Here is a 14,409-nt window from a genome sequence, read left to right as displayed (position 1 = left end):
ATTAGAGTGATCACTTTACTGTCCATTGCCTACAAAGTATTTACTAAGATAATTGCTAATAGAATCAGGACAACCTTAGACTTCAATCAACTGAATGATCAGGCAGGCTTTCGTAAAGGACACTCGACAATAGACCATATCATACTATCAAACAGGTGGTAGAGAAATGTACAGAATATAACCAACCCGTGTATGTAGCCTTCGTAGATTATGAGAAAGCATTTGGCTCGGTCGAAACCTCAGGAGTCATGCAGGCATAGGGGTGCTAGAGTTGTTCCTCTCTATGCAAAAAATCACTCACTGGACATTTTGATTTTGTTTTTTTTGCCAAATCGAATATAGCCAAAAACTTGCAGCATACCCGAGAAGAAGAACAAGGTTTCAAAGTCTCGACTCGCTACCTCATCTAGTGGACACGGCTGGAACCATCTTTAAACAAATCATTGAAACCTTAAGATGGGTTGTGGGGGCTTGTAATAGGAGAGATAAATACGTTTTTCCCGTTTAACCGCGGCTGAGACAATTCAATACCGCCAGACCGCATCCCGTGATCACGTGTGCAATCCTCTGAGGGAATAAAGGAACGACACCCTGGCTGACACAAACAAAGCATTTATTGCTGCAACAACAATAACGCCAGAACTTAGAACGAAAACCACGCAAAGGACGATACACAGGGAAGAAGTAGACAGGACGAGCGCAGACTTGCAACTGTTTATTGAAACACATCTTCCTTCCATCAACAACCCTACGCATGCGCTACAAGCAATCTCTATCTAATCGAGTTCAAGAACTTCAGTTCCTTCTTGTACAGATGGACTGAAGCCTCGCTTACACACTTTTCAGGCCCATACCTAGCAATCTGCCAGGCTTCGATGACCTCACGTGTTTTCTGGTCTTTGGCCCTTCCGATTATCTTTGTACGCTCAAAGAGTGGCGTGCATTTTTTGTCACACGAAAGACGGTGTTTTGGCAAATGCATGCCGCTGTGAGAGCCCAACGAATTTTTATGTTCTTGTAGGCGCTTATTAATGTAGCGTCTCGTTTGTCCCACGTAAACTGAGCCGCAACTAAGCGGGATTTCATACACTACTCCCATTCTACACGACACAAACTTGATTTTGTGGTTTACACCACACCCTGCTTTTGTTCTTGATTCATTGTTAGTTAGCACGCACAAACGGGACAGCTTACAAGGCACCGAAAAGAAGATTTCCACACCGAATTTTCTTTCCACCCTCTTCAGGCCATGCGAGGTCTTATGTACATAGGGCAGTACTTCAAACTTCCGCCTCTCACGAATGCCAGATTCTCGAGCACTAAAAGTTGGGTGGAGGGTTTTCAACAGAGACCTGGCAGCGGCCTGCAGAAGCGACGAGGGAAACCCAGCAGAACTTAAGCGTGCGACTTGAGCGGAAAAGCTGAGTGAAACCTTCTGAAAACAGGACTTAGGACTTAGGACTTGAAAACAGGACTTGTGAAAACAGGAGGTCATCATTATCTAAGTCCTGTTCGAGCGAGGCTCGAGCGAATGACAACGTGTTGCGGCCTGCCGACGTCATGGGACTAGTGACGTCTGTTTTCCCGATTTTGGTTTCAAAATGGGTCCCTACGAAGACACCAAACGGCCCGCGAATTTTAAAAAACACGATCTTTAAAAATCCATAATAAATTGCCGGCTCAGTTCCGAAGACTCATACTTGGTGTGAATGCTTCTGAGCATCACTTCTAGCATTTACAAGCTGCTTTTAATTCTCTGCATAGTCCCTTTAACGTAGGTCACAGGAGGGGAAATTGCATCTGCAAGCGCCTCGTGGCGCAATGCTTACTGTGCAGATGCAAAGTTCAAGTGAACAAAGCCCTTTCTTGAGTTCTACTAGACTACTCAGCTCATGCGAGGCAATAATAACGAATGGGCAGCAAAGTGCGCCTCTCCCAACACCACGGTCCTGTGGTCGTGTCTCTACTGATGTGGTGCAGGCAGCTCCGAAAAGCCTTAGGCCTAACTACCACTCTGACAATGACTGTAAACAAAGCGAAGACCTGAAAAGGGATACGTGCGCGCAGCTGCGAGGAGACGTCAGCTCTGTGGTGTGGTTCTACCCCGCTCACTGCGCGAAGCAGCTTCTGAGCGCCCGGTGCCGAGCTGCAATACCAGTGAGCTCGTAGCGGCACCCGTGGCCCCAGGCCACCCGGCTCCCGGAGCCGCTACTCCCAGAGTCGAAACAGAGGCAGTAGAGAAAAATATGTACAAAAAACTTGGATTACCCATGCGACTTCCGTACTCACTCACTTCGGGCTTGAGAACGCCGCGGGCGCTTGGCCTGGCTTCTCCCTCGATGCGGACCACCAGGTTGTTATGCTGAAGAAACTCACGGAAAAACTTGAAGAACAAATGCGCTGAGCATGCCGAAAAGTTCAAGCCTGCTACAGCGCAATACACCTCGCACCCAAGAAAGCATGCCGCAGGTTGTAGCGATCAAAATTCACGCTAGGCCTAGCACTTGTCAAGTCCGGACAAGGACCATTCCTAGAACCAAGAACAGACAGTCGTCCAGGGTGCTCCAGTGTCACGGGGTGTGCTCCTCCTGGAGACGGGCCATGAGAGGGTACATCGCGGGAAAGCAAACCAAAAGGGGAGACATGGGGTTAATACCCCTGTCAAGCGCACAAGTTAAATGCATTTATGGGGAGTGCGCTTTGGCATCCCGAGTGACACTTTGGGCAACAGGAAGGCAAAGTGCACTCGTAGTAAGAAAAAATGGCGATAGAAAATGAGTGGAATTTCTGATGAGGTCGATGGAAAAGAAAAAGGACTCGTAATAATTGGCTGCTTAACGTGATAGCACAAATAAAACAAAGTTCAACAGTTTTTAACGATGAAAAAGATAGAAATAGAAGAAAAGCCAAGACTATCCAGAATTTCAGCAACAAACAAGATGACTGCGGGCAGCCATGTTGCATCTGATCTCGTTTCTGTGTTTTGTTGCTTCGCTTGTAGCTATAACGAACAAATTTTTTCTAAATACAGTGTTACAGCATGTTTGTTGTTCCAATTTTGTTCCAACGAAAACAAAGAAAACAGGAAATGAAAACCCTTGGATAACGTGTGAAGTCATTCACTTGAAAAGAAAAATAAAATGCTTAAGACAGTAGAATGCCTCACGAACTATAGTACAGAACTTACAAGCTATGCTGAGCTCGTCAATTGGGCATGCCAAACAGCATTATTTTAATAACACTTTGCCGCACTTTATTCGTCCGGCTCCAGAAAAATTCTGGAAATTTCTGAGTAAAAAGAACAAGGCAGTGGATCAAATAATAAAAGATGGCATTCCCGTTGTCGAAAAGCAAAGTACCGCCAAACACTTTAATGCATTCTTCCACAGTGTGTTTATTAACTCAGAAGAGCTTGCACTTCCCTTTTCACCTTTATCAAATGTATCTCCTGAATTTGTATCCGCCCAAGGTGTGCTTTCTATGATCCTTAATCTAAAAACAAAATCTACCCCAGGACCGGATAACATACCGAATGCTTTTCTGCGCCGATACGCAGAAATGCTGTCACACTTTCTGGTAATAATTTTCTGTGCGTCACTGTCCACTGCAGCCCTTCCCCCTGACTGGCGAACGGCACGTGTAGTGCCAGTGCCTAAGAAGGGAGACCCCACAATGATTACTAACTACCGACCAATTTCGCTAACATCATCTTGTTGTAAGATGCTTGAACACGTCATAGCCAACTTCATCAGAGATTTTCTGGAGGATAACAATATACTTTCACCTGCGCAGCATGGTTTTTGTAAAGGATTTTCTACGGTGACACAATTAACAATGGTAATATATTCCCTTGCTAGAATTTTAGACAAATCCGACCAGGTGGATGTTATTTTCTTAGACTTCAGGAAAGCCTTTGACCTTGTTTCACACTCTAAGCTTATTGAAAAACTTGAAATGATTAACCTTCCTCCTTTCATTATTAACTGGGTTGCTGCGTACGTCACTGATCGTAGACAGTTTGTTAATATTGATACTTACTACTCCCATGAACTTCCAGTTACTTCCGGCGTCCCTCAGGGCAGTGTGCTAGGACCATTGTTGTTTTTAATATATATTAATGATATTGTGAGCGTTATTACCGAACCCGTCCAAATACGATTGTTTGCAGACAACTGTGTGCTGTTCAGGGAAGTGTCAAGCGAGGGTGACCAGATAACTCTTAGTAATAATCTTCAAAATATTCTTTCGTGGTGTCACTGTTGGGATATGCAATTGAACGCTGACAAAACAGTGTATATGAAAATAACCAAGAAACTTAATAACCTTTCTTTTCCCTACGCACTCGGGACAGAACCATTAACCGAAGTGAGCGAGTATAGATATCTTGGCGTCACACTAACAAATAGCCTAAACTGGAACACTCTCATAACTAACGTATGTGACACAGCCTTTCGGAAACTTTGCCTTCTCCGTCATAAATTGAAGCACGCCCCCGCCGAAACTAAACTTTTAGCTTATACATCATTAATAAGACCAAAACTTGAATATGCATGCGTAGTGTGGGACCCTTATACCAAAACTAACATTGACGCTCTCGAAAGAATCCAGCGTAAGGCGGTCAGGTTTATTTTTTCTAAGTACCGTACAACTGATTCCCCGACAGCACTAATGAAACAACATGGAATACCGACACTGGAACTGAGAAGAAAAATTCAGCGCTTAAAATTTATGTTCCTTCTTAAAAATAACCTTCTTGCTCTAACTCCTGATCCGTACATAACACTACTTACGGCACGCCGCACACGACATCGACACGATGACTCTTTAACGCCATACAGCACCAGAACTAATGTTTTTAAATATTCTTTTTTTCCTTGCACGATAACAGATTGGAACAACTTACCTCTGCCTCTTCTAACCAGCATTGATTCAATTGAAACCTTGAATTGCTCTTAAATATTTTTCTTGTCTGCTTTTTGGTTGCCCAAACTGACCGTGTTTTTGCCTTGCTGCAAGTTTGACATTTCATTTTCGGATATGTCATTAATTGGCTTACTTCTGTTTGTTTATGTTTGACTTTCCCAAATGAAGAGCTTGTTTTGCATTTCGTTTAGTCCTTGTTTTGCTCATATTCTATTGCCCAAAGAACAAGTGTTTTCAAATTATTATTTGCTATCTTCGTTCTGTACACTGATGTCATTTGTATGCCCCTCCTGCTTGGGCCGTAAAGGCCTGCAGTATTGAATAAATAAATAAACAAACAAACAAACAAACAAACAAACTTGCAAGTACTTTTTATGCACTATACATATTGTGCCTTTGAAGTCGCTGCTGGCGAGGCTACGCACTCAGCCCTCAAAGTGTGTTCTGTGAATGCACTCCAACATTAGTGCGCACTTTGGCGAGTGCACTTATGTTGCGCCATTTAGCTGTGCTAGAGTGCACTTTTAGCAAGTGACACTCTTCGTAAGTGTGCTTTATTCTGCGTGCTTGACAGGGGTATGTCTCCACAAAGCGTACGCACAACATAAGTGGGAGTGCTGCGTCCCGTTGCCTCTTAGCAAGCCCTTTAGTATGGGGAACAAAGTGGGATGTATGTGGCCCATTGACCCACGAAGGGTTAATCTAAGTTAATGTAAAGCACACTGTGCAAAAATGTTCTGATAAAATAGAGGTTCGCTAGGCTCACCAAGTCATCGTCGACCAACTTGTGGGCAGGGAGAGATCCATCCGGGCTCGCAGGTAGGCAAAAGCCTGTTTCTTGCCTCGAGCTCCACTTTTAACCCCTTGGGTATTGCCTAACTAATAGCAATCAGTTACTCACGAGCTTAGGATTGTGCCCTTCCCTAAGTGGCCTGTGAGATGTCCTGACGTCACACCATTGTCGGGAGCGAGTAGAGAAGCAGGTAAGATCGAACAAAGGGTGGCTTGGCTGGTCAACCTCTTCAATTTGAAATTGTTACATAGTGTTGCCTAATCAGTGGAAAGGAGTGATGCACAAGTTTTTCAAAGCACACGAAATTATTAATTACGTAGAAGTGGAGTTCGGCGCTTCTGTGCTCTGCTGTTTTGGCCAACTTTGGTTACGAATTACATAAAATATATTAAAAGTAGGCACCTGAAAATTGTTTGAGTAAATATATGGATGTTTTTATTTGTGCTTGAGGCATGCACAGTGTGCGCTGCTCACGTGCTCATGACGACAAAGTACAGCTCTGACCGAGTGTTTTGTGCAGATTACCTTTCCAAGCACAAGAAGCTCATGCCGAAGAAGCGAAATTTTCGCAGCGTCACCGACCTAGACACCAACGTTTTGAAGTAGCTTCTAATATCCGAAAGACCTGTGAATGTCAGTGAGACGGACTACTTGTGCTACCCGTGCTTTCGCTACTTGTGCAATGAAATATCTTCACGGAAAGCACAGTTTTGTGGTGACATTTTTATGCCCCTTCTAACAAAAAAAGATGTCCTCTCGGTTATGATAGATGGAGAAAAACCATTCGTAACATAGCGTTTCATGACAAGATCAATTAGGCATTCTGCATATGCAAAGTTGATCATCCTCATTCTGGCATGGGCCCATCAAAATTTTACACCTTGAGACCTCAATGGGTAAAATGTTATCCCCAGCATAATGTGTGCGTGTGTGTCATTTGCGCCAACTATAAACTTTGTCTCACTGCTCTTGAAAATGGCACTGGCCACACAGATGATACTGATGACATTTACCCAGCGTTCATTTGCACTCCGTCATCAATGTAGTGCCTTTTAGGCGAATGCAATCCGTGTCTAAAAGGCAGGTCTCTGACACTGGAGGAACTTCATATCCCAGAAGATGAAGAAATCTTTCTAGCAAGATGGGAGTCAGGCGACCTGTGAAAAAGGCTTTGAATGCTGGCACTTTTCTTAATCTTCTTTGGGTGTTAGTGGCAAGATGGATCATGCACAACCACATTAGGAAGACTCAAGGCAAAGTGATGTATGAGGAAAAGCAATGCACACAGCATGGGAGCATTGTATTCCACTTCGGTTTTGCTGAAAACTGGACTGTCATGCTTCCTGATGAGGTTCAGGCGTACCACTGGCAAACGAAACAAGTGTCAGTATTTATATGTGGGGTCACGACGAGAAAATCTATGAACAGTTTCGCAATTGTTAGTGACGATTTGAGCCACGACTCCACTCATGCCTGCTTGGCTCTAAAGAAAATGAGAGAACGGGTGGACGACCACCTGCCAGTGTACCTGAGTAATCTGTGATTCGCTGATGACATTGCCTTGCTAAGTCACTCAGGACATGAGCTTTAAAGCATGAGTTAGACGGGCAGAGCAGAACGGTGGGGCTAAAAATTAACATGCAGAAAACCAAAGTAATATTCAACAGCCTAGCAAGGGAACAGCAGTTCGCAGTTGGTAGCTAGGTGCTGGAAGTATTAAGAGAGTATGTCTATTTAGGCCACATAGTGACAGCTGATCCGGATCATGAGAGGGAAATAACTAGAAGAATAAGAATGGGGTGGAGCGCATATGGCAGGTTCTCTCAGATCATGAATGGTAGCTTACCAATATCCCTGAAGAGAAAAGTATACAACAGCTGTATCTTACTGGTACTCAGCAGCATGGAGGCTAACAAAGAGAGTTCAGCTTAAGTTAAGGACAACGCAGCGAGCTATGGAAAGGAAAATGATAGGTGTTATGTTGAGAGATCTGAAGCGGGCGGAGTGGGTGAGAGAACAAACGTGGTTAATGACATCCTAGTTGAGATCAAGAGGAAGAAGTGGGCTTAGGCAGGGCATGTAATGTGAAGGCAAGATAACCGCTGGTCCTTAAGGGTAATGGAGTGGTTACCAAGAGAAGGCAAGCGTAGCAGGAGGCGGCAGAAAGTTAGGTGGGCGGATGAGTTGAAGAAATTTGCGGGAATACGATGGCCGCAACTGGCGAAGGACAGGGTTAATTGGAGAGACATGGGAGAGGCCTTAGCCCTGCAGTGGGTGTAGTCAGGCTGATGATGATGGTGATGTCAGTGATGGAGCCGCCAGTCATTTCAAAAATAGATATCAGCTTTTTGAGTTTGGAAAGAGCGATTGTCCCAATAGCCAATGGATATTCTCAGGAACCGAACATGGAAGAATGCGTGCGACGGTGTTGGAGGTCCCGTCAAGCACCAAGCAACTCTCAACAACCTGAGAACAAACCCTGAAAGCGCCATTCAGGCAGCCGGAGACTTTGTAAGTGTTTTATCGAAGAAACTGAAAGGTGTGCATCTGATACATCTGGAAGTAAAAGAAGTTGTTGCCTTCCGCGTGTTGAAATAAGGAAGAGTGGATGACAGTGCGCGCCTTCCATGGCATTCAGTCGGGGCATGCGTGGCAGCTATCCAGGTCGCCCACAGAAGCATCCCCTGACTTGTACATGGCACACACAGCCGGGTCTGCATGGAAGAAACTAAGGGTACCAGAGTGAAGACACTGGGCGTTGTCGAATCAGTTGAATAAACGATTGCAGCTCAGAAAGAAATCATTTTTAATGAAGCAAGGACCTTTTCAACTTATTAATTTTGCTAAAAATTATTTGAAATATGCTGCTTGCCTGTGTGACTTTATCCTCTTTGTGTGTATACTAAGCTGCACCTCGAATCCTGACTGCATTTTAGTGGAGGTGAAATGCCAAAAACGTCCGTGTTCTGTGCGATGCCGCAGCGCATCAAGGAACCCCAGGCAGTGAAAAATAATCCTGCATCCTTCACTACAGTGGCTCTCGTAGCTAATCTGACGCATCGGGGCATAAAGGAGTACATACAATATCCTGCCAAAATTGAAAACCCGTTCACAAATGAGATACGCTCTTCAGACCTGCATGGTGTGCACAACGTTGCCCAAGGGCCTCACTGGAAGGGTCGTAACTACTACACAAACAAAATTATGCAACATGATTTTAATTATTCTAAAATCTGACATAAAGGAGAACATGTGGACAAAGTCTAAAAAATATAAAAAGTGTTCTTTTTTAATTGTCGTAAGAAGTTCTCGTTCTGTGTTTTCTTAAAGAGCGTGATCATATCTCTTTATCGAAAAGACATATAGATATCAACTTCAGCAGTTTGATAGGCCTGTTTGCATAGATGATAACGCGTAATTACTGCTACTCTGCTGCAAGCCATATATAACGACCCGCAAAATAGATAAAAAATATATAGATATAGATATATATCTATATATTTTCTAGATATATATCTATAAAATATATAGATATAGATAGATAGTCTGTCTTTTGGTAGAGCTTGTAGACAGAAAAAGGTACAGGAGCACAGTTAAAAACATTTATATATTTACTCGAGCAATTTTCAGGTGCCTAACTTTAATATATTTCATGACCAAAGCCAAACCAGCAGAGCACTGAAGTGCAGAACTCCTCTTCTTGGTCTTTAAAAAAATTTTGGGCAAAACCAATTGTGGATAGCTCCTCTCTAGTGATTAGGCAACAATGAATGAACTCGGCGTATTCGCCACTGGCGGCTCTGGGGATGAAAATGATTCCCCTTGCAGTCCTCGCGGCTGACCATCTGCTCCTGGTGGAGGACCTGGGTGGGCAGCAGGCCCCAGCAGGTGGGGGGCAGCACAGGTGGTCCAGCATTGCCCCTGCGGCCGCCGAAGAGAAGAGCAAGCCCAGGAGCCGGCTTCTCAGTGGAGTCAAGTCCCTCATGCGCACGGGGGATGCCCGAACAAGGTCAGTGCCCATGCTTGAGGTTGCTTCGTACAGAATAATGCAAAAGAAGTTGCTTATCTCTAGTTTGGTTCTGCTCTGAAATACCTCCATGGGAAGAAATTCCGAGACCCATTACATTGTCCTGCAAATGAGACAACAGGCTGTCCTATTGTGGCATTAAATTTATTGAATGTAGATGCATTTGCAGCAATGTTTATGTCAGGACCAGGTGATATTCCTTCTGAGGCAGCGAAGAGTCCTTGTTACCTTATGCACCTAGCAACACAGCAGCAAACCAGCAGAGATCGAAAAGTGAACTATGTGGCATTTGTTGTGAAACACTGATAAAAACCCTGAACACCTGACTAAATACATTTAAATGTCATTAATTTGATCCCTGTTAATTCAGAATTCCTGATACTTCAGACTACTGATGTGGTCCCATCCGACGTGCGTGCAAGTTTGTGGCATAAGACACTTTCCTATTTAGATGTTCTTTATGTTTCACTACCTAATTCGGATGGACTTCTGAAAGGTGTCCATGTCGGAGTATGATTAGCATGGCAAGCACTGGTTCAAATATTCCTCCTCAAACGTCAGTTGCGTTGTACTTTTTTGGTCATGGACCTCTGAGGGGACAGTACATGCAACAGCGATTGGTGGGCCTCATAACTTTATTTGCTTTATTTGCTAGCCAATAGCAGCTATTGGCTGTGTATCAGCCAGCCAGCCAGCTGAGCCCAGCTGCATGCTGTTTTGTGCATTGATTGGCATTTGGCTGGTCTTTCCTCTTTTTTTTATCACTGCTTCAGCGCCAGTGCGCGTTTCCATTGCTTCCTGTACTTTCTGAATTTACTGAATTACAGCAAAAATATTTACAGCAAAATATTTAAATATTTACATATTTAATACTTAAATTTGTAATGTTGCTGTAAATATTTAAATGTTTATTTAAGTATATTTAAATGTTTAATACTTACATTTGTAATATTGCTGTAAATATTTAAATATTTACAACAAAATATTTACATGAAAGAAACCCCTAAAGACCTTTGGTGTTTTTAATTGTTCAACGCTCCCGACAGTGTGCACGTAATAAAAAAATGATGAAACTGCAAAGTCATTGTTGCCATGCAGTTCACGTCTCAAAAGCTGGCATACAAAAAAAAATGCAGGCAACCATTTTCCACTGTTACAACAAAATATTTACTATGATGCAAATGCTTTTTGGCAACTCGACCTGCAGGCAATTCCCGTCCCTTGAAGCCTGAATTAACAAGGGTTTACTGATGTACCACAGTTTTGAAATACAAGCCAAAGCACGTTTAATATAGGGCATTCTCTCGCTCAGATGGCAAGGGGTCGTGCAATGCAGGCACAGCATGTAGTTTTTTTTGTTGTTAACTAGCATAGAGGAAAATGGCACCCTTCAAAATCACTCTACAGTCTAGCCCGGTTATAGGGAATCGGAAATTGCTTTGCTGTGTCCACTATTTCGTTATATTTGGACTATGAAAGAAAAAATACAGATATCGGCAGATTGATATATTGTCGCTGTCAGAACTGGTCCAGTGTTCCCTGAACATGTTTCGCGAGTGTGGACTTGATGATCGTGGCCGTCCAACTTCGAACCGAAGTTCTGGTCGTGGAACATGCACACTGTGTCAACTGTGATGGCCGGTGCAAAGGCTCGGGGGCAGAACCAGCATCATCGCAATTGCTGCCAGATGCGCTGTCCATGACACTCCCGGCAACTTCGTCAGTCGTCAAGTCCTCGGTGGCAACAAGGTCATTGTTGGCGAAAACCAAGTCCATGTGGCTCAGACCCGAAGGCACAAGATCCAACCCGCCAGTGGACTCCCAGAGCTGCTCCAAGGAGGTGGCACCACCAGCTGTTGCAGCTATGTCAACCGTGGCAGCTTCTGCCCTGGCAGGCGCTGCACCCGCACTACTACTTCAGGAGAAGCCGGCCTTCTCGATGCAGTGGACGATGGTCGAATGCTTCGCGTCCCTCCAGGCTCCGCTTGTGAACAAAATCACGTTCACCAAAGGGACTGGCTTGTTGGCCACATTGTCGGCAGCGTGAGCATCGATGAGCGATCACTCGGCTCTGGTAGTGGACCTTGAAGTTGGCAGTAACCCCCTGATCCATGGGCGGTAGTATTTGGTGGAAGGAACAAAACCTCAACAGCGCTCAGTGTGCGTTGACATGGTGCGCACTGCAGTTGTCAAGCAACATCAGCAGCTTGCGCTTCCTTCAGACCATCTCTTTGTCGAAGTCGACGAGCTAAAAATGGCTCGTGTCATCCATGCCTTCTTATTGCTTACGTACGTCACTCGCATAGGCAGCATCTTGGCGAAGCTGCGCGATTTCTTGGATTTGCCAATGACCAGCAAGTCTCTCTTTGTCCGAACCATCCATGTTTGCGCAGATCAGCACAGTGATCTGGTTTTCGCTGTCCTTGCCGCCCACGCATTTGTTCATCTTCACTGTGATTGGCAGCAGTGGGAAAAACAGACCGGTTTCATCTGTGTTGTAGATATGCTAGTCGGAATACGCGAGAATCCGTCCGCGGTGCTTGGCCGTCCACTGCTGGAGCGAACCCTCGTCAACGGATGCAGCCTGCTGCAAGAAAATGTTTTTACACGGGATGCCCTGCCTCTCCTTGAACTGCTGGAGCCACCCATTTCCTGGCTGGAAGCCTTCGTGACTGAGAGCAAATCCCCTTGCCAGCATGACCGGTCCACTGAGCGGAATGTCCTTTGATTGCATATCCAGGAGCCACTTGTAAAGCGCGGCTTCTGCGTCCGGATCTGCTTTTGCAGATCCCCGTTGCCAACAACATCGCTGTCAGAATGGCGTTGATCACAGTGTGGACTGCGCGATTCCACTCTTCTTGACATTTTGCTGCACTTGGTCGTCACCTCTCTCTTCCCCACCACTCCACAGAGAAGTCCCAGAATGGGAAAGAAGCGGAGCAGGGCAGGAAGGCGCATGCAAAGACCATGAAAGCGGCGCAAACGAGCGCTTCCAATACGCACAGCTCTCTGATCCCTGCTTCAAGTGCCGAGAACCCACTGGAGAGAAAATTATTCAAGAACCGCGATTGGCCCAGTTGGGCGCTCTCCGTGACGTCACTGACGACTCATTTCTTTCTCGGGACGCTGGGGTACAGTGGAGTGCACCACTGTACAGGGTGGAGACGCGGCCTTTGTGGCCACCATCTTGGCCATACATGATGTAATAAAGCTTTGGAGTTACTATTTCTTGATTTTATCTTAAAAAAATAATGTCGAACATTATAAGCAGGTCACTGATCTCGGTTAAGGAAACTAGCATCCGTCCACTTGAATGCATAAAACAAAACTTCAAAAATGGAAAAGGTAGAAGGAAAATACAGAAAGACAACCAGCATCGTAAATGATTGGCTTCTCTGGCCGAAGCACATAATTCACTGTGCCTGCGGCAAGCTTGGGCCATATCAGAGTTCAGCGAGCACATGCCTTTGGTGCCCTCAGTTTTCACAAAAGCTGCTCCGTAGCTGTTCGGTTTTACTTTATCGCGTGCTGTTGGAAATTTGAAGCCTTGTACAAACCGTGGGAGATGATCCCTCTGTTGGTCACTAGAAGGTCGGTTGTCTGCACCGAGATCGTCTATCACATTTTGTGCCTCAGTCTCAGGCTAAGCTTTCTCAAGTTGCGCGACTTGTTGCTGACGGATATTTTTTGTTTGCTGAATTGTCGCACCATCATTGCAGCACAGCAATTTAGAAAATGTGCTGTTAAACTCACTTTGTGCTCAGTACATAGAATGCGATGCAAGCATTTCACTAGCCTATTAGGTACCAAGAAAAATCTAACCAAGGGACTTTCTTTATTTTTAGCACATAAATGCTGCCTTTTAAAGAAAAGCATTACTGAAGTCACAATTGCTTCATTCCTTCTGAAGTTACACTGGCGTACTTTTTCTAGTACGCTGGGTCCTCCCCATAGCACACGTGGCTACATCGCGCCATTCCGACTTGATGGCGTGAATTTTGTTAATATGTCTGTGATTTTTGGGCCCTCATGAATCTTTTTCTTGCTATACTGGCACCGCAGTTATTCTGATTTGCGTGGGAAGCTTTCTCCTTTTCAAAGAAGCATCAGACACGATTGAGCCAGAGTGTCTGCGAACCGCTGGTTGCTGCATGTCAAGGCGTAGGTGATGACATTCTTACCAAAGCAAAAATAGTCAGCAGGCTCATCTTTAGCAATTTGGTAGATTGTTCAGGTGTTCACAATTGCAAAGTTGACGGTTCGTGTCAACAGCCACTCCCACTTTTTGTCCCCGATGCCGATCTAGTAGCAGTTGATGGCTTGATCCGAATGGTCGACACCTGCCTTACCACTGTTGTAAAAGGAAAGGAGTTTTGGCTTTCAAGAGTCCTGTTTTTCATGTGCTGTAGGCAACCACCGCTTTACAAAACATGTAGGCTCAATGCGGTTATAGTTACAGGCCATGCTGACTACACTGTTGTCCTTAGACTTCAATAAAAGCACATAACCTGCATTATTGAAGCAAGAACAAATTTTTCCTGGCTGCTTCTATTCTGTTGCTTTCTTTGGGTGGAATGGACTCGTCCTAAACCTGTTTTAGTGAACAGTTCCTGTAGCCAGAAATTCCTCCCGGCGGAGCGTTACAAGAATGTCTTGACAGGTAAAA

General features: G+C 44.8%; 1 protein-coding gene and 1 pseudogene across 6 annotated transcripts in view; both read left to right on the top strand.

The window, feature by feature from the left end:
* The window catches only part of LOC149349277 (WD repeat-containing protein 11-like), a 222,502-nt gene that overhangs the window by 32,978 nt on the left and 175,115 nt on the right, over positions 1-14,409 (top strand). For all 6 annotated transcript variants that reach the window (XM_089578206.1, XM_089578208.1, XM_089578205.1 and 3 more), the window contains one exon: positions 9,545-9,725. In XM_089578206.1, coding sequence (XP_089434332.1) covers positions 9,545-9,725 — 181 coding nt within the window. The remainder of the gene's footprint in view (positions 1-9,544; positions 9,726-14,409) is intronic.
* Positions 5,575-8,897, top strand: LOC149349282 (uncharacterized; annotated as a pseudogene).

This window comes from Amblyomma mixtum, chromosome 3 (genome assembly GCF_055824585.1).
Source record: "Amblyomma mixtum isolate Tamu chromosome 3, ASM5582458v1, whole genome shotgun sequence".
NCBI classification, from domain to species: Eukaryota; Metazoa; Arthropoda; class Arachnida; order Ixodida; family Ixodidae; genus Amblyomma; species Amblyomma mixtum.
Note: the sequence above shows the minus strand (reverse complement) of the source record. Positions and strands in the feature narration are given on the sequence as shown.